This window comes from Zeugodacus cucurbitae, chromosome 5, assembly GCF_028554725.1.
Source record: "Zeugodacus cucurbitae isolate PBARC_wt_2022May chromosome 5, idZeuCucr1.2, whole genome shotgun sequence".
Taxonomy (NCBI): domain Eukaryota; kingdom Metazoa; phylum Arthropoda; class Insecta; order Diptera; family Tephritidae; genus Zeugodacus; species Zeugodacus cucurbitae.
This window is the reverse complement of record NC_071670.1, coordinates 60,713,134-60,734,653: the sequence shown is the minus strand read 5'-3', so window position 1 is coordinate 60,734,653 and position 21,520 is coordinate 60,713,134. Positions and strand designations below refer to the sequence as shown.

At 33.4% G+C, this 21,520-nt stretch overlaps 1 protein-coding gene across 1 annotated transcript in view; it reads right to left on the bottom strand.

Moving 5' to 3' along the window:
• The window catches only part of LOC105208943 (mannosyl-oligosaccharide alpha-1,2-mannosidase IA), a 170,265-nt gene extending 149,056 nt beyond the window's left edge, over positions 1–21,209 (bottom strand). Inside the window, exon 1 of the mRNA XM_011179051.3 lies at positions 20,011–21,209. Within this exon, the coding sequence (XP_011177353.1) occupies positions 20,011–20,832 (822 nt within the window). The 5' untranslated portion in view covers positions 20,833–21,209. The remainder of the gene's footprint in view (positions 1–20,010) is intronic.
• Between the last annotated feature and the right edge of the window lie 311 nt (positions 21,210–21,520).

The following is a 21,520-nucleotide window of genomic DNA, read 5'->3' as shown; positions in this document are numbered from 1 at the left end:
AAATATTTTCGCAATTTCCATAAAAATGCCTGCACATGTGTGTGTGTGTGTGAATATTTAGAGAAGCTGTTAAACAAAAAAAAAATATATATATATATATACTTGTATGAAAGCTGTATGCAAATTATAGACATAAGCGGTCAATTAGCGTTGTTTATTGATGTATGCACAACGTTGTGTGTGTGTGCGTTCACATGGCAGCGTTCATGAGACATTAGCATTATTCAAATGCATATATTTAATATAGATATACAGATGCACACACATCTATATTTATATTTAGTGGAATCAACTGTGTTTGATTGCACGTTTATCTGAAGGCATCACAAATGTAACGGTAAACAAATGCAGTATGCAAATAAAAGTTGAATACAAATGAGCAGCATTCATGTCGTTGCAAAGGTGCAAACAGCCCCATATGATGCGAAGTAGATATGTAAATATTTGTTACTGCAGTGCAGTTGACAGTAATATTTAAGAAAATGCATTACTTCCGCACTGGTTTCTGTTTTAGTGATTTTGTAACTAGTACTGGTTTGTATACTAATGAACCTAATAATGAAATACGTGCATATTTTTCTAATTTTTATACACTCGCGACAAGTCTAAGAGCATTGTCCACTTAAAGGTTGTTAAAACTGCGTCCGATTGGTTCCCTTTTGGCATCAGTCATTTAAAAATTGTAGAAATCGGACTAAAACTTTTCAAGACCCCGGTTACCGTATATGAGGACCCCCAGTGGCTGAGGCAATTTTTTTATTGCAAATGTCAGTAAATCTCTTAATCTCTTAGATAAAAATGTAGGAAAAGTATTCTTAGAATGGGTGAAATCGGGTCATTACTTCCCCTAGGTCCCATGTACCTAATATTATAACTTTCAAACTGTTGTTGGTATCTAAATAGTATATATCTGACGAGATATCTTGACAAAATTAAGTGAGAGTAGAATCTTGGATATAATATAACTTGGTGGCGAAAGTTACCACGGCTCTAACATACTATATACAATGGATTTCGATATACTAGTGGATTTTATGCTGAATTTATGGGTCAAACGATGTGTTATTAAAGAAACGATCGAGCATCTTACACCTTAACAAACGAGATTGGTAGTACCATATAAAGACTAGAACAATCTCGTTTCAAAACATCTTGGATACCAAACAAAGTCTCCTTCAATCACTTAAATTTTCACTACTAGATATCTAAACTAGTTAAAACAACCTAAACTCTTTCGCAATAAATATCTTTGCATTTAATAATATATGTACTCGTATCTGTCTCATCTGTCTGGAAAAGTTCTACCAGATCTATATATATTTCCAAGCACAGTTAAGTTCCGTTTGCGCTCAATGAATGAATGTATGATTGCCGTCAGCGATTAAGTGGCTATATTTCACAGCGTTATGGGGTGTAATCATTTCTTTCTTAACAGCTTCTGTCAATCAACGAACAAGCGTAAATTATTCAAGTCAAAGCAAACGGCTTATGTAATACTTATTTAGTTGTAAAACATTCACAACGTTTTAGTAACAGTACAGTATAGAAATTTACTGCTAGAACTTAATTGGTGCTTTACAGTTCGAAAATATATTTTGTAAAAAAAATATATATTTATTATACGTGCTACATCCACTATTCCAACAGTCTTAGAGTCCACTTTAAATATTCACTCAACTTAACAACTTAATACTCACTCAGCAGTATTAAATATTGAGCCATATGTAAATAGTAGTTGATTTAGTTGTGTGAAAAACTCACCTGTAAAGAGAAAATAATAAAAATATATTATTAACCGTAAGCATACAGAAGAACACTACATAAACAATAAACATAAAATACTTAAGTAGTTAATATTCAACTAAGCAATCACGCCTCATTTCCGAAAGTAATTTAAGCATTAACATCGAAAACGTTTACCTACTTAACATACGTTACGTTGACATTGCGTAACGTGAGCTTCAGTTTTTTTGACTTTCGCTATTTGGGTCACGAGGCGGGGTATGTAACTGTTCTTCATTATTTCAATTTACAAAATATTTAGATAAAAACGCCACAGAGTTAGTTGCTTTTGCATGAGCATAATAAATTTCAGTTAATTGTGGCAGCTGTCAGTCAAATTACCTGTAAGCACTTAACTATTAGCTACTAAAACGAAATGGCAACAGTAAATAGAACAACAGTAACTACTGAATGCAAAGAAGTTATCTTGAGTGAATTGAGAGTAGTTACAGTAGTAATTCAAATACATATGAACATATGTTCTCAGCGAGATAATTTACATATGCTAGAGCGTTTGAGAGGTATTAAGTGCAGATTTACATATTTATGAAGGTCGATTGTAATAATAGATAATCTGAATTTTTTATAGTTAGATACAGATGTACTGAATAGAGGTGGTTCAACAACAATCAATGGTCAGCAGTCAACTCAGCTAGTTATAAACTACTTTAGGACTAGCATAAATTACAAGCTCAACTAGTCATCCTACTGTTCATTTACCATTTTCCATGCAAATAATTGGTACTTTAGATACTAGATTCATAGATTTATTTCAGTTGATACAATAAAACTATAATACATCTATGAATATCTTCTTTTGAAGTAGATTGTATTATAGAAGTTTAAAATCCTTTGAGATATTCATAATAAGTCTTCCCATAAATTCATCATATGGTCGAAAGATTGATGAGAAAGAGTTTTCTGTAGCAAGCGTGGGTGTAACATTAACACTCAAACCAATGAATATCTTACCAAAAAATTACCAGAGAAGTAAAAGTAGACACAGTATAACATCAAGTATCTAGGGCAACGACACTGTTATGGTCACTTACATACCTTCCTCTAGCCGCCATATACTCAATCACAATTTGAAGCCAATAGAAAATAACAAGGAACATTTTCAAAGCTGGAGTGGTTTCATCCATTCGGACAACTGGACTGGACCTACCCAGTGTAGCCATAGTCGCTGAATTATGTCAATGGCGTCATATAACTCATATAAATCATCGTTGCATCGTATGCGGTATTTGCCGATGCCGATGTTTAAGGGACCGTAAATTTACCGCAAAACCTTTCTATCGAAAATTCCCAGTGCCGTCTCATCGGATGTTGACATCATCCACGCTTCTGAACCATAAAGCAGCACGGGAATGATGAGAGACTTGTAGAGTTTTGTCTTTGTTCGTCGAGAGAGAACTTAACTTTTAAATTGCCACTTAGCTCATAGTAGCACCTGTTTGGCAAGAGTGATTTTTAGTTGGATTTCAAGGTAGCTCAGTATTTGGTTATTCGGTACCACAACTAGGTTTATGTCGTCCGCAAAATCGCGTAAGAATCAAATATTGGTTATTTGTATTTATACGAGGGCTGCTATATATATTTCTGGCCTAGGCAACACTAAGTGTTGCCAGGTGCATATCCATTGGAAAGTTTGACATTTTTTAGCATAACATCACTCAGAACGTTTTGTCATTTAATCGTGAATTGTTTTATTTACAGGAAATTAAAAAATTCATCTCGGCCAAAAAATGGAATTAACTCGTGAACATTTTCATGCGATCATTTTTCATAACTTTCGACGTGGATTATCGCGACAAGAGTGCATCGCTGAACTAAAATCTTTGTATGGCTATGAAGCACCATCCTATAGCACTGTGAAAAACTGGTACAACGAATTCAATCGTGGCCGACGCTCGCTCAAAGACGAATTCCGTGAAGGTCGTCCAAAAACAGCCGTTGTGCCAGAAAACATCGATGCCGTACGTGAACTGATAATGCAAGACCGTCATGTAACATATCTTCAGATAGAGGCATGCCTATGCATTTCTCCCACCAGCATACATTCGATATTGCATGAACACCTGGCCGTAAAAAAGGTTTGTTCTCGTTGGATCCCGCACAATTTGACAATAGCTCCAAAAAAGGCTCAAAAAAAGTGCTTCGAAAATTGGTTTGAGCGCATGCAAAAGTGTAGAAATCTTGATGGAGAATATTTTGAAAAACAATAAAACCATTTTCGTTGATAAATATTCCTATTTTCATTATTAGGCCAGAAATATATATAACAGCCCTCGTATTGAAGAGTATGACATCGCTTGAGACAATTCTTTCTAAAGGCACTTTTTAATAATTTTAAAATTTGAATTGGAATTTATTCTCAGACCTAAAAAAGAGCATGCCTTCATTGGGAAATTTTTTTTTGAAATATTCTTAGCGGAAAAATTTAAAATGAGAATTTCCAGTTACTTATTTGACGGAATTTATGTTAATAAATATAAATATTTTTAGAGAAAAAATCGGAAAGTAAAATATGAAGTGAGGTTCAGTTAGAAGTGAACCAAGAGCTTTCGATAGCATATGCTTATACAATCACATGAAAGAGTATAATTACTTTATAGCTGATAATAAAGTACAGACTAGTTAATTTTTTAAAACCAATATTACTTAATGACTACCACCCCATAATTATTACCATTAATTTCAATATATTATAAGCGGTTTAAACTATTATTATAATTTAGTTCAAACGTGTTTGCAACTGTATCGAGTTCATTTCCATATATGCTTCCTAATTATAATATACATATGTATATATTTTTTGCATTATGAATTTGCATTTTTCACGCTGCTTCGGTTTAAAGGCCACACTGTAATTAGCGCAACAGCATTTATTTGAAGTTTGTGTTTGTACTACAACAACAATGTTGTATTAAAATGTCTGAGAAGCTGTCACTACTAAGCGCTCGCATTTGACATGTGTTTTGTTGTTGTATTGTAATATGAAAATAATGCTGTGTTACTCATTATTGTAAATATTTACATACTTATATACACATATAACTTTACAGTGACTAACTCGATTATGCAAGCGCGCTTTAAGAAAGTTGATTTTGCATTATTCAGCTTCCGTTTAACTGTCCGCTATGCACTCTGCGCACAGTATTTCTCAGTCAGCTGAGTGGTTGTTGCTGGTTTGTTCTTTGAGGCATTTGCATTTGCATATATCTTTCTTCTGCAGCAAACAGTTGGTTGAAATTACCAAAAGTTTAATTTTTCCTCACTTCACTTTATTTAAACTCATTTCTCAACGCCGCAGCTGCTTAATTTGTGGCGCAAATGCACGCGAAGTGAGCGAGTAACACGCCAAAGCGTGAAACTAAAATTAGCTGAAATTTATTCTCATTTTTTTATATTTTTGATATTTTTTTTTATATTTTTATAGCATTTCGTTTTTTTGTACGCGATTTCCTCGCATCTTCTTTGCATACTTGGCGTTTTGTTAATTTCCTTTTTTGGCGCCCCAAGTGCTTATATAACATGTGCAAAGTTTCACAGCACAAGAGCGAAGAAGCAGAGCAGAGTGGAGCAGCACTCCCGAAGCAGCAAAGCGAATGTAACAAAGGATTTTCGTTGGTGGGTATTTGCATGTTTGGCGCTTGGCATTTGACTTTTTGTTGTTATTGTAAGCAAAGTGTAGCGCTAGCTGCTCACAAGTCACTTTATACACACACTCACAAACATACAGATGGAGTATGTGCGCTGTTGTTGCTGACATATTTGCACTCCGCCCCCGTCCAGCTTTCCTGTTGCTTTGCTGCCGCCTTGCGCTTGCTTGCCAGTCTGTTTAGATTTATTTCCTTTGGCAAACAAAAGTTTCACACTCACTCGCTTGCGCTTAGCTGCTTCGATACTTCAGTGCTTTAGCGCTTTAGCATGCGACTCTATAAGCCAGACTAATAAATTACTCGTGTGTACTTGCCACTTAAGCAGTCAAATACTCGTACTTATGCAACGAAACAAGCGAACTACACAAGCTGGCGACTGACAAGCTACGTTGTGAAGGTATTCACAGTGGGGTGTGCATGATATTTTATTGGTTAAAATTTGAAAAAATAAATAAATAAAGAAAAATTATAAATAAAATAAAATGTAAAATAAAATAAAATAAAATAAAATAAAATGAAATAAAATGAAATGAAATGAAATGAAATGAAATGAAATGAAATGAAATAAAATAAAATAAAATAAATAAAATAAAATAAAATAAAATAAAATAAAATGAAATGAAATAAAATAAAATAAAATAAAATAAAATAAAATAAAATAAAATAAAATAAAATAAAATGAAATAAAATAAAATGAAATGAAATTAAATGAAATTAAATAAAATAAAATAAATAAAATAAAATAAAATAAAATAGAAAATAAAATTAAATAAAATAAAATAAAAAATAAAATAAAAAATAAAATGAAATAAAATAAAATAAAATAAAATAAATTAAGTTAAATTAAATAAATTAAATGAAATGAAATAAAATTAAATTTAATTTAATTAAAATAAAATAAAATACAATTAAATTAAAATAAAATAAAATAAATTAAATTAAATTAAATTAAATTAAATTAAATTAAATTAAATTAAATTAAATAAATGAAATGAAATGAAATGAAATGAAATTAAATGAAATGAAATTAAATTGAATTAAATTAAATTAAATTGCATTAAATTAAATTAAACTAAATTAAACAAAATAAAATTAAAAAATTGAATAATTCACTAAAATAATTCCACAAACCACCCCACAGTGCAGCGCTTATTGTCCCTGTCAGACCAACATATGCCAACTCTATTTTCGTAGCGTCGCTCAGTAGACACACGCGTTTGTGCTCAACGATATTAATAGGCTGTGGCTTAGACATTTCCTTGCCAGCGCACACTTCCTTGCATTATTTGTAACGCTTTTAGCCTGTCTGCTACCTGATTTGAAGATTTTGTTAGCCTCTTTTTTTTTGCCAACTTTATGGGCGCACTTTTGCACCTCTTTTTTTTTGTGTGAATGGAACAAAGCGATTTTCGTTTCGGGCACAAGGCATTTGTGCGCATTAACGGAAATGTAATATAGTATTTTATTTGAGAATTTTATTTTTATTCGCACTGCGGTTTGTGGTTGCAGGCAACCTTATAGTGTCTGAGCTGACATGCCCTTTTTTCGCAACACACATTCTAAATGTGTTGTGCACAACCTTCTTCTTCTTCTGCTTTTATTGACGTGCACTTAATTGCCTGGCATTTTAAGACTTTTGCGCCTTTGCGGTTTCGTATGAAATTACAGTTTTTCGTTGTTGTTTTTGGTTTTTCTGTTTTTTTGTTTGTTTCTATTTAGTTTTTTTTCAATGTTCTTTTTAACTTGAGAAACGTTTAAGATTAGTATTGCATCTTAAAAAGGGAAGAATTTCATGAAGAGTCATTTGAAGAATTCGCGGAAGACTCCTAAAAAACTTAAAAAGACTGATACGCTAAAGCTAAGTTTCTATCAGTTCGTATATAACCTAAAAGAACAGTTAGGAGCTTACAAAGTACACTAATCTTTTGAGAATGTTCGTTCCCGGCTTCCAGTCCTTTTGATGCCTACCTTTAGGCGCATATACTAAAATGGTAGATTTTCACGATAGACAGAAAAAGACGGGTTAAAGACTGCCCAAGAGTCTAAAAAGGCTGGTAGGCTAAAGCTAACATTATATTCTCTTCGTATAAAACATCAAAGAACAGTTAGGAACTTGCAAACTAGTCTAGTCTTTGAAAATATTGGTTCCCGCCGGAAAATTATTTCGTTGCCTACATTTAGGCTCATAGAAATTATTTAGCCAAGTCACCTACCCAATACGAATATTGTAAATCTAGCCAAATACTCGAGATATTGACTTGAAACCAATTTGAGTTCATTATTTAATCTAGTTTGCTGATTTTTTCAACATTGAAATAAATTGGAGCATTTTCTGGCTCTCTTTCCATAGATTTACTTTAAAAATATATATTGTTACGTTATCCATTCTACGCTCAATATTTCCAGTGTTTTTACTGTGTAATTTTACGAAGTTTTAAGCTCTAGAAAGCTTGTTGTTTTATCTTAGTTTCGCTCCTCAAATCCAATATTAGCAAAATATTTGCTTTATCCACACAATTTATCAACCCCAACACTTTAAGACATTTACACGAGTGCACTTGGCACCCTTCATGCAATTCACAAACCCCATTTTTGAAAAACTGACCCCCCTGGGTTACAGATAAGCAGTTCTAAATATAGTACGATTTACGCCAATTTTCCACAAATCTTTGCAAATGTTGGCAAGTTTACTCGTGATAAATGCCATTATTTCACCAACTCAAAGGCGACTACTAGTAGCCAACAAGCAAAGAGAGCACTAGAACTCTTATTGTTCATGAATGTTGGCCAAACAATTGCAACAATGGTTTACGCGTTGACCCCGCGTTCGCTCGCTCCCTCGTGTGCGATGCAGTGCTCAGCTCATTGTGTGATTATGCTTCCTGTGAATGAGTGCGTACTCACAGACATATACACACGACTGATCCACTTCTTTTTTGCTTTACGCAAAGGGCCACTTACTTTTCATAGTTGTTAGTGTTATTGTTGGTAGCATGCTTTTGATGACCTTTCTTACTTAGCAGAGCAGCAGCAAAGTGCCATCTTCAGAGCAATGAGTATTAGATTACATGAACACACAGCTGTTACTGCTGCTCCGTTTAAATTTCTTAGAATTACTTTAAGTTCTTGCCATTTTTTCTCGTTCTTTTTTTGCGTTGAAACTGTTGCGCCGTCGGGCCACTCAAGTTGAACTGTGGTTAATTTAACCTACTTAGATATAATGCTTTTGCAAGCTGACTTTTTTGTGCCAATTCCCACTGCAATTAAAATGTACCGCTATATACAGCATACGCACATACGCCGTTAGTACCGCCGCAAAATTGCATGCGAATAAACTTAGAAATCGGCACTGGCACTCGCTTACAGTCGATCCGCTTGCCAAGTGCTATTAAGTCTAGGTTTAACTAGGTTACATTGCATATGAGAATGTGTATGTAAGTAATTGCAATCGCAGTTCTGTAGTCTAGCGAATTTCCTGCATATTAAATCAAAATTGAAGTAGTTATTTAGAACGCATTTTACAAGTCTGCTCGCATATGTCTACTAAAGTGTGCGGCTCAGTGGTGAATACGCTGAAGGGCAGACAAACAATGAGGTCAAAAGTTTAATGCATTTGCCCATGTGTGGCATTGCTTTGAATTAGTGTGGCATTAGTGGATTTCGGTTATTAATTTCAATATAATTATTCGAGTAATTTGTAAGCTACAGATATTTTTTTCTCGGAAAAATATAATAATTTTTATGGCATTACCGTGAATTATTCGAAGTAGAAATATTTGGATTTGAACAAATCATTACAAAGAAGTGAGGATTTAATCGGAAATTTTATTTCCATTTCACTCTTATACATTTTTGATTTATATGAATGCGCCTAAATGTAGGCAATTTTAGTTTTTAGTACAAAAAGTTTTACTGAAAGTATCATTTTCATCATTAAATCAGCAGTTTCTTCTGAAAAAAAAAATAATTGAGAAAAATATAAAAATGTTCGAATTTATATAATCGAACAACAGTTTCGTGAGAATTTTTGGTAATCCGCTGGCGTACGTACATATGTATATCGAATAGTAAAATTGAGCAAAATATTATGCAATGTGCGACAAAAGAAATTAAATTTCAAAATGCACTCGAGAACATATTCTGAAATATATAATATAATCCAATCCCTGGCCATAGCGGTATCGCTGGAAACTGCAAAGCCGATGAGCTTGTGCGTAAGGGCACCCAAGCTGCAATCTCATCAGAGTGGGAACAAGCTGGTGCCCACTATCCACATGTCTCTCCGCATCGGGTCAGTGGTCGTCGAATGAACAAGGTTGCACAACGACCAGTAGCTGTGCGACTGCGAGATCATTCTGGTCGAAGGTGGATCGCAGGAGATCCACTAAGCTATTTGCTCTTAGTAAGGTTCAGCTGGCCGATGGGGTTACATGCCGTGATACTAAATATCCGGACGGACGCAAATGGCCAAAGTTGCTTGAAGAAGGGGAGATTGAGACATCGAGACACTTTCTTCTTCGCTAGACTGCGGAGGAAATATCTTTGTAGAACAAACTTCGAAGAAGCTGAACTGGTCCGACTACAAATTAGTTGCCTGCACAAAATCGAGAAAGGCTTTAAGCGCTTTGTCGTTACTTAAATGTCTTGGGCATCCATTTTGAGTAGTTTGCGGCATTACAAAGGAGCAGCTTTAGCTCTTCAAGTGGGATCTATTGTAGCACAGGAGCCATTTTAAGCTAAACAAACATATTCTAAAAGACTTTGTAAATGAGATGACATTTATTGATAGAATAAAATTTGTTTTAATTCAGACTCCAAAACTTAGGTATTCTGAAGTATAAATAAAAAGAACTTTTTTAACTGTTTAAGAATAGGATTTTTCAAAATCAAATAATTTTCGTAGTTACAGGTATATTCGCGGTGCGGCGCAGAATTACATTTTTGGAGAGTCTTCTTTACAGACGTCTCTACCGCTGAACTAGTCTTATTAAAAAAAAGAGTGGTCCAACAAAGGCAGGCCATTTTGTGAAAATTTGTTTAAACTTTTGCGCAGTTCGAACCTTATAGTATGTTTACATATGAAAATAATCTAGTTCTAAGCTCGTTCAATAATCTAACCGTTTACATATAGCCAAATAAGATTATCAATTGTCAAATGTGTTGCATTTGTTGTTGTATTACACATATTTCTCTCGCTGTCGGCCATTGTTTTTTACATTTTCATTTGACATTTCTACTTTTCTTCGCAAAATTATCGATAAACCTAGGAATAACCAATCCAGAGGGAATTTTGTATGGAAAATCTCGTTTCTTAATTACAGATTATCGAGTTAAACTCGTAAATGGAGATAATCTCGTATATGTAAATATAGTATTAGTAACATTACTCTATATTAATAATCTGTTTTTTTTTTGTTTGTTCAGATTGTTGGAATCATGTGTATCGACCTCCACCATCAACTGCTATTTTTTTATTTTATTTTGTAATTTTCTTCAGAAATATTCTTAAAATGAATATAAAAATGTCCTTATAAGATGTATAAATGAAAATAAAGGATATCCAATATCATTAAATAGTTAAAAAATATATATCATTTTCTCTTTTTATTTTGACTCCACACTATTTTTTATCTCATCCAACGTAGCCTTTTCTTATTGCAAAGTACTTGACTGCTTTAGCGAATGCATAGCAAAACATATAATTTGTATAATAAATATTACTTAACCGATAATTTGAGCAAGATTGCATGCATGTAAGAGCCAATCTTTTTTTCTTCATTTACATATGTATGTATGTATAAGACTCTGTAGCAACTCAGTAGGGGAGATAAATTCTTATACTGATCGAGGTCAATACTAAATTTTAATATATTTTTTTCACATTTTATCCGGCGTGTATTTAATATTTGAAGTATTGAAAAGCTACAAAAGCTCATAAAAAATTTAACTTTATAACTGCATAAAATGGTAATAGCTAATCAAATTTTTAATAAATACTTTAAATCATACAGAGAAAAATGTTCCGTATTTTTAATGAACTTGTCCCACTGTGTCATACTAATATTGTTTAGTCACCAGCCAATTTAAATGTCATAAAAACTGATTTTATATCGTATAATTTTACTATACACATACACACAAGCATACAAGTATACTTCCAGCATTTAACTAAATGGTTCGTATAAATAATTGCGCTCTCTCGGTTTTAAGTGTTTTTTTATAATAATTAGCTTGGTTGAAGTGTTGGACATTAAATATAATGTATTATCATAAATCTGTAAGTGTTCTATAAAAGCGGGGACTGATATATTTATTTAAAAAATTTCAAATTTTACATTATTCGATATTTTTGAATTCCTAAGATACAAGAACTGTAAGACTTAAGTTTGACCTAATTTTGGATACAACCACTTAAGCTTAAAAGCTTAATTAAGCTTACAGAACATACTAAATTACTGAAAAATACTATATGGTCCAACATGACTCAAAATATCAAACCGCCGTTATCTTTCGCGTCGCTCAAATTTTAAATAAAACATTAAAGAACAACACAAAACAAACAGCGAAAAAGTCTTGCGTGCCAAGTTCAATTAAATTATTTCGCCTAAATTAGCATTAGCACAAGGAATTTGCGATCATTAGCGCTTTTATTGATAAATTAATGCTTGTGCGTTTCAATTTCTGCCGCATTTCAAGAGCACATGCGCCTACAGCAAATTCATAGCAGTTAAACTATGAAAAAACTTGTACATAAATATTCATAGCCATAAACCTAAACGGTCACTTCATTTATAATTGTATATTTTGCATTTTAATTTTTGAGCTTTGCATTTATCCGACTTCTCGTTTGTTTTGATATCGAATTTCGTTGTGTTAATTTTTTTTTTACGCTTCAGTAAATATTTCTTTAGTTGTGCATATATTTTTTGTTTGCTTTTATTTTCAAGTCTTTTTTGCTTTTTTGTGCTTGTTTTTTTATAATTTTGCATTCGCACGATCATGCAAATTGCTATTGCCCATTATTTGCTGTGCGTGTTAAGTTAATTAACATATTAACGCGCATTTGAGCACATTACCTTCAAGTTGTCCGCTAGGAAAGGGGTAGACGAAAATATATATAGTACATACTAATATAATAAACACTCAAGATCAGCAGGGAACTACTTTTGGATTTACGTACAATAACAATATTTTGAAATATTTGAGATTCTAGGTTCGAATAATGGCGAATGGGGATTCCTTTGGAACCCTGAACCTAATTAGAATCTCTAATATCCATAAAAACTTGACTTTAAAAAAATTTCCCAGCATTTGAGAGCTTTTACTATACTTTATATATACTTTATACTAACCACACATTCACTTGTCTACTAACTTCTTCATTAAAATACCTTCGCTGGGTGTTCGAAGTTTCAACAATGCCGAACAAAAAAGTAATCACATGTTAACATCCATACTACTCCATCTTCATTTTGGAACCATCGTAAACTCACTTAAAATATGATCTTATACATATATCGGAAAGGAGAAAATTTTACTAACTAACTTGGCCTTGTTCTTTGATCTTTTCAGGAAGCGGTCTGACAACATATAGTCCATAGCTGATGCATCCAATGAAGAAACACATCTCTGTTTCGTGCAGCAGACTATTTCTAAATTATATATAGAACTATATCGAAAGAAGAACCGCTAGAGCCATGTGTAAAGCGGTAGACCAGAAATATACCAAACTTGTTTGGTGGGAATACTCACTGGCCACTGTCTGGTGGCGGCTCATACCTACAAAATGGGACTTACAGATCGAGATGACTGTAGGAAATGTCAGGAGTAAGGTGCAATAGAAACATCTCCTGTGCACTTGCCCTGCATTGTCAAGGCAACGTCTTCGCTACTTGGGAGGCCTCTAAATATGAGAATCTGGAAGAGGTATCGAAAGTGAAGCCATAAAAACTTTTAAAATTCGCGTCAAGCGCAGGCATCCTAAAGGATGACTACTCCTCGTAAACAACGTGACGGCACTCTATCTGGTATCGCAAAGGACCAAACTGGTCCATGTGTGGCGTATTGGCCTACCAGTATAACCTAACCTACATATATCGAAAGAAACTACTATATTTATTAAGGTATCAAATTAGTTTTTCTAGGTTAGTTATTTTCATGAAATCTGAAGATAGACTTTTGTTAGTTCACGACGAAATATAAATCAAGAGTAGTATTTGAGAAGCTTTGAGAATTCAGTGAGAATTGTGGTATCCTTAAGATTTTGTGAGAAAAATCCTAGAAAAGTGTGTGGAATCGCATTCGAAACAGTCGTGTTAGAGTTAGAGAGATAGCTTTCAACACCTTTTATTGACCGGCTTAACACATTTGGGTGTCGAATATGGATATTTGTGGTCAGGATCGTGTTAAAGACTATATTTTACAAAAGATATAAGCTGAAGAAGGGTCTATAGGGTTAGGTTGGTTAAAAAAAAATACAAATAAGTTGGTTACAAGATTCTTAGTCGACAGAATGTGCCTCTGTGATTTTTTCTTTTCTTGAAATTGAAATATTCGGAAAGAACTAAAGCCTATCCAGTTCGAATTTTATAGCATTTTTCAATTTTGTTTAGCATTTGGTATTGAGTTTAATAGCGCCATTCAGTAGATTATAATAAGTATATGTACCAAAAAATTTTTAAATTATTGTTTTTAACATACCATGATGCGTTTCAATATGCAAATTAAAAAGCTAAAAGTGCATCGAGCCGAGGCTAATTTATAAAAAACTGGACTCTGCAATTACATTTATGGCAAGAGAAAATCAAAATATGCAAGCCGCAAAGAGGAACGGCAAAATAGCAGTTAAGCGAAACAATAACTGTAAATGCATAAATATATGAAGGTGTGTATGTGCGAGTATGCGTGCTACTTTCGCCACTCCCATAATAAAAGTGGAGCTTATGGCTGGAAAAAATGCATGAATACAGAGAGATGGTGTAATTATAAAGAAGTCATGCATAACTGCAACACCGACAATATAACTACAAAAATAAATATATATACGCGTATAATATCCGTATGTACATAAATGCAACGCAAAACGCGCAAAATCGGAGAAACGTGAAATGAAGTGACAAACACCATTTGGTATGCAAGCTGCAAGCGGCAAGCGTAACAAAGAAAATTTGCATAAATAATAAATACAGCAAGAACTTATGCGACTCACCTCAACTATACGAGTATATAAATAAATGTGTATAAATAAGAAACTCACGAACAAAACAAAAAGAGAAGGCGCAAAACGCAGGTACAAATGAAAAAAAAATAAATAAATAAATAAATAAAATAACAAATAAATACCGGGTGCAAACACGTGACAGCTTTGCCATGGCTAATGAATGAAAATAAAAAAGATGTCTACTTGTATATATACTTACATATATCGTATATAAGTATAATATTCGTAACAATAAAAACCGGTTGAGGGTAACAAACTTAATGTGCAAGCAAACTGCAAACTTCGGAAGAAACATAAATATGATTTAAGAAAGCAGCTGTGCAGCACCCGAATGGGTTTTATAAATTGGATTTAAAAAATTTTAAAAAGTGTATATGTATAGTATATACTCAAATATATAACTCCATTTACCACAGTTTTATTTTAATACTTCTTCCTTTCGTTCGAAAATGTAATTTGATAAACTTAAAAACCAGGTGTGCAGAAAAAATGACTCCCAATCAGCTTGATGTTCGTGAGGGGTCTTGATATTGACTCCAAAGTTGTATAAAAAAATATTTCAGTTTAAGTCAAGTTTAGATTTATTGATGAGGAAGCAGTGTTAGTATCGAAATCTCTTCGCTAATTAGCCATCTTCAATTTGCCACTTTCTTTTCATGCTCAACGTGTTTGAATGTAAAAAATTATCTTGAGATCGTTATTCAGTTGAATCGAATGCAAGACAGTTTCTGAGTATCTTATCAAGTGGCATAATCGCTTCAATTATGCCTCAATTCGATTATACCAAATTTTAAGAGTTTATACCAGTTGTTTATTCGTTTCGCTAGATGTTTTTCGAAATGGATTCCGTTATCTTTCATCTTTCGATTATACGAAATTTTAAGAGTTTATACCAATTGTTTATTCGTTTCGCTAGATGTTTTTCGAAATGGATTCCGTTATCTCTCATAAGCTGAAACCGAAAAATATATAAAAAGAGTTGATCTCGATTCAGGTTCTACTGGTATAAATACAAGATGTTATAAGATAAAAGACCCTGAACTGATCAGTATTTTTAGTAAATGTTAAGCAAGATAACAGTATTCGGGTAGTTCAACCACTGTTAGATGGCGCACTGAGCCTCCCATTCCTACATAGGATGCTTCATGATGTTTTGAGAGACTAGAGGGAGATTTAAGCCGACCCAAAAGAGTTGATCTTGGTTCTTGTAGTGATATCCATCTATGTTACAAGACAAAGCTGAACCTAAACTGTTCAGTTGAAAAACTTGTTCGGGAAGTAAATTTTAAACGTTTCCACCTCTGTTCGGTGGTTGACATAGCTCTACATCCTATTTCTACATTGGTAACATCATGATGTTTTGAGAAATAGGAAGAGTTTTAAGCTGACTAAAAAGAGTTGATCTCGGTTCATGTAGTGGTATCCATCATACGATACCAATCCACCGATACCGATCCACCTCTGTTCGATGGTTGACATAGCTCTCTCTACATCATATTTCTACATCGGTAACATCATGATGTTTTGATAGAATAGAGAGCGTTTTTAGCCGACTAAAAAGAGTTGATCTCGGTTCTTGTAATGATATCCATTTCCGATAGAAATCTATGTAACAAGAAAAAAAATAAATCTAAACTGATCGGTTTTCTTGAAAAATGATCAGTTGAAAAAATTTTTCGGCGGGTTAAGTTTAAACGTTTCCACTTCTGTTAGATTGTTGATAGTGCTACAATTATATTCGTAAGGGGTTTCCTGAACTAGTAATAATAGCTCTACAATCTACTCATATGATGATCATGCTATAGTTTCAAAGTTAATCTTTAAACTGACTTAATGATCATTTAGTGGATCGCGAATCTTCAATTCATTCCAATGCATTCCCGTAAAAAAATAGTGACCCATATATGTAAGCAATCTCGATTTTGTGTCTTCTAATCTAATGGAGAGATGAATAAGACAACTCATTACTTTCTGAACCATCAAAACTATCGACCTTAAACGCTTCAAATGCAGTTAAATCATTTTAAATGGCTGAAAGATAAATATCGAGACAAGAAATTACCTAAAATACAATATAAATTTGATCAGAAGTTGCACTATCCGTATTAAGCGCTCTGAAGTACTCTACGCTTCCGATTAGAAAAAAGAACCATTCACAAACTTAACCACACAGTTATTGCAAAAAAAAAAAAAAACCAAATAATTTACAATCACATGACATATGAAATATTGCTAGTTAGTTACAACAATTTAATTGCATACTAATTAAATATAATGTGAAAAACTAAATAAAGACGAGAAAAACGGGCTGGCTGTCGCACAATTCGAAGTAATTTCAATACAATACAGTGAAAATAAATGTGAATTTATTTTGAGTTATGAATGCACTTACAACAGATTTATACAAACAAAACAAACGAAACAGAATTATAATTGGTGATCTATCATGATTTTATCCAACTTTTTTATACTCACTGATTTCACTGACAAGCTCTGACTGAAGTAGAGTCGGTGCGCTAACACAAAAATGACACAAATCAAAGCCAAGCAATTTAGTGCATGTGTCGGGTGACAATAAAACAAAAGAATAAAGTAAATACTCGTAAATAAATAACAAAAAAAAAAAAAAACAGAACACTCGAGCACCCATAAAACAACAGCTATTTGAAATAAAAATTTCAGAGGCACACCATATGTGTAGCCGTCATAAATTGTCAAATTAACAACATACAAATTATATTATATTAAATGCAATAACATCATGTGATTGCACGAAAATTGCTGAGCTTTGTGGAACAAGCATTTTGAGTTTAAATATGTATACGATGATTATATGGTGAGAAAATGGAATTTCGCAAATTGAAAAGATAAATAAGAGATTGAATAATAGACACTTTATAAAAATATTTCCATAAATAGTGATTAACACTTCCACTTCATTTATATTTATTGTAATTTTTATGCCATATACGAAGGCCTGATAATTATCGTAGTCTTACGACGAATGGACTACCATTTCATCGAAACGTGAGTGTGCTTAAATTTACAAAAGAAGGTGATCCCAAGCTGCGACGTATATCGTGAAATAAATCTTTTAAATATGGCATACAATATGATATCAAGCGTGTTATGTGAACGATTAATGTCGGCAAATCGTGAAAAAATCCGAGAGAAAGAAATAGAAACTCGCAATTTATTTTTCTGATGACTTTAAAGCCGCTTTCAATAGAACATAAAGTAACTGCTTGTTTCTTGCAATGTTTAGATTAGGTATCCCACCAATTTTTTTTCTCTATATATATATCATTCATAAATATTCCTTCTATCAACACTCTTAAGGAGTTGCACGGGTTTCGAGGCTTCAAAAATTTTTATTGTGCTAAATTCAAGTCTATCTGAGTAATAGTTTTGTAGATGCAGTATGAAGAGGTTGAGCGCTCAAGAGTAGTATCTTTATTGTCACATAAAACGCGTACTTCTTAAACGTATTTTCAAAGTAGGTTGTCAAGAGAACTACTGAACCGTTATTGACGGAATTTAATGGGTTACATGGGTTTCGTGGATTCTAAAAATCGATTTTTTGTTTTTTTGCTTATTAATTTCTACATCATCCCTAGAATATTATCCTAAATTTTCAAGTCGATCCGAATAATATTTTCGGAGATACAGTCTTTGGTGGTATGCGCTCCAAGTCAGGTATTATTGTTACTCAAAACTTTAAACGCGGTTTTCTCGGGACCGGTTGTCAAATTTTCTCGAAAACTACTCAACCGATCTTGATGAAATTTTGCACAGGTGTTCGAGATAAAATTTACTCGTGCTTAAACGAAGGATTTTATTTTATTTTTCAGTTACAACTACTTAAAAAAACGAAGAGTCAAGCAAATTTTACCAAAATTTTTATTTTTTTTGGAAAAATGTCTGCCAAAATTCCAATTTTTACTTTTTTTGTCTTGCCTTCGTTCAAGCACGAGATTATGGTCTTACCTAAAACACTTATGTTTTTTTTTTTATTTTGGATGATCCTACCAGGAGTTATGCTGAAGGGTCACCAGAAATTACGTCGCAATGTAGGAGTTTTATTATAATTTTTTTTCCCATGTAACCCCTTAAGACAGGGCTTTGAGATACAATTTACAATGAACTATTAAAAAATTGGGCGAAATTTTTACTTTTTTTATTTTTTTATTTTTTTGTAAACACCTCCCAATAATCCAATTTGATTTTTTTTTCTTTGGTCCAAATAATTGTTTTCACTTCAAATGATGCTGCTAGGAGCTAGGCTCGTCGGAGATGACGTAATAGTGGCAGAGTTTTTAATATTTTTCTTCAAAATTTCGGTAATCCCTCGTTGAATGTGTATTTAAAACATCAGAAAGTTTGAAAATATTACACGTTTTATATTACAACAAAACCTTATTGAAGATAGACCGTATTACTCTGACTTTTCCACAGTAAAGTCACCACTGAAGTCCGAATATTTACATGAAAAAGACTTTATCAGTCTTTATGTGATATTTCATTCCTCAATAAATATTAAATTTCATGAGGACTTCGTGATGTCATTACTCAAAACTTTGGTCGGAATAGGTAGTCCCCTCCACGAACAGAACAACAATTTAAAATCTTATCTTAAACTTAAGTCAATTATTATATTCTATGAACCGAGCTATTATGTTTGATACCAATATTCACCTTATAAGGAATCACACATGTATATTTTGAAGACGTTTGCTTACCTGCAATGAAAAAATATGAAAAGTTTTATTAGTTGAAAACGTTAAAAATTTAGTCAGAAAAAAATTGAAGAATTATAAATATTATACATAATATCAAGAACCGATAAAGCAGACCATGAAAATGTTAATACAAGCGGCATTTCCAATTAGAAATCTTTCTGCAATTCGTTGATATTTCATAATATAATGTAAATGCAGCTACATAGCCCCAAAAGACAGTATATCTAAGGAACATACTTATACGTGGGGATATGGTTCTCTCTAAGTGATTGAGAAATTATCATTGAAAGCTGGACTCGCTGACCTAGAAATTCGTCAGTCTCAACCTAACCAAAAAGTATGGAAAGAAAATGTTCATATTTAAGTATTAGTTATGGCTTTGCTATCATGATCATATAAGAAATTGACACAAGTTGCTCGAAACCTAATTCATTTCATAACTTTGAGGTTTCACGAATCCAACAATTCGAAGAAATAATATATATGTACATATGCTTGCATAATACGTATTCACTACTAAGGAATTCTACTACTATTTACTTCACAAATTATCTCAAAAACACAACCCTACACACAGAACCTCATGTACGTTCTCTCCATTTACCTGCTTGACATGTTCGCGCTTCGCAAAGTCAATTTGACCGGGATTGTGATCGGCAATACTCAGACGATCGTTGGGTTGCAGTGGCGGCAGCATTGTCTCCAACGTTGTGGTAAACTGTGACGCATCCACAGCAACCGTAGTTGCCATAGCACCAGCTGTTGTCGTTTCAGTTGCTGTTTGAAGCAGCTTCGTTTCATTGTGAGCGCGCAAACGAGTCCCCTGCGCATTGACCAAATGCGTCAGTGACTCATTCAATTGGCGACCCGTGGCGGTGGCAGGCACCGAAATCGAATCAATGTTGCCATCAACAATGGCGCTCGTTATGGGTTCGATGAGTTTATCGATCAGAGCATCAACTGCGGCGGCGGAAGACGACGATGAGCCAGCTGCCTCCATGTGGCTGGCGTTTGCGAGCGCGCTGCTAAAATTCCGTATGCCAATTTCGATGACAATTTTATTTTGCGACACCGCCGCGGCCGCATTTACTTGATCACCGCCGCCCCCACTGCCCGCGCCATGTGCGCCAGCGAAACGTTGCAAATTCTTCGGATGTGTTGCCGCTATGTAATTCAAGTCGCTACGCGACAAATGATGTTGTTGCAGCGTCGAATATTGTTGTTCGACGAGTGCGGCACGTGTTTGCACGGCATTCGCACCGGTTGCCGCTGCCGAATCGCTGGCGACCTTCTCGCGCAATTTGATGATATTCGAAATGTTGATGCTGTTCGTCAGCGTTATGCCGACAATGCAGACGAGCACAATGGTGAGTATGACGCCGAGTATGACCAGTGTGTGTACGCGAAAACATTTCCGGCTGCACATTGTTTGTTGTTGGTGATTGCTGCGAATATGCGATAGGTATACACTGCCAATGGCGGCGATGAGACAACGACGATGACGACACCAACAAAGCGGTAGTGGTCAAAGAAGTTAGTGGATGTAGTAGTAGCAGGGAGAAGGGTGGAAGTGTAGTTGTGGTACTTTGTATTTAGCTGCTGCACCGTTGTTGTTTAATTGATAAGCGCGCGCTGAAGTTTTGTTTCGCGTTTGCGGCAAATGAATCAATGGCAGCGCATTGGAGCGCAAAGGAGAGTTTTACAATATTGATCTTTTTTTATTATTTATTTTTAATGCGGAGCGCACATTTATAGAAAATTATTTTATAATAATATTTTTTTCTTATAGAATTTTTTTATTTTACTTATAACTCTTTGTTTTTTGATTTTAACTAATTTTTCTTTATTTAAAATTATTTTTTTATATTTTTTTTATTAATTTAAAATTTATTTTTTTTTTTATATTTGGAACTTTCTTTATAATTTTAATTGTTTGTTATAAAAAACCGTTTTTTTAGAATATTTAAAATTTTTAATTGTATATTTTTTTATTAAACTCAATATGTTTTTGTAAAATATTATATTATTTAGAATATATTTTGTATTATTTTTTCAAGTAAATTTATTTTTTTATTTAAAGTAATTATTTTTGTTGTTTTTTTATTTTTTCCAAA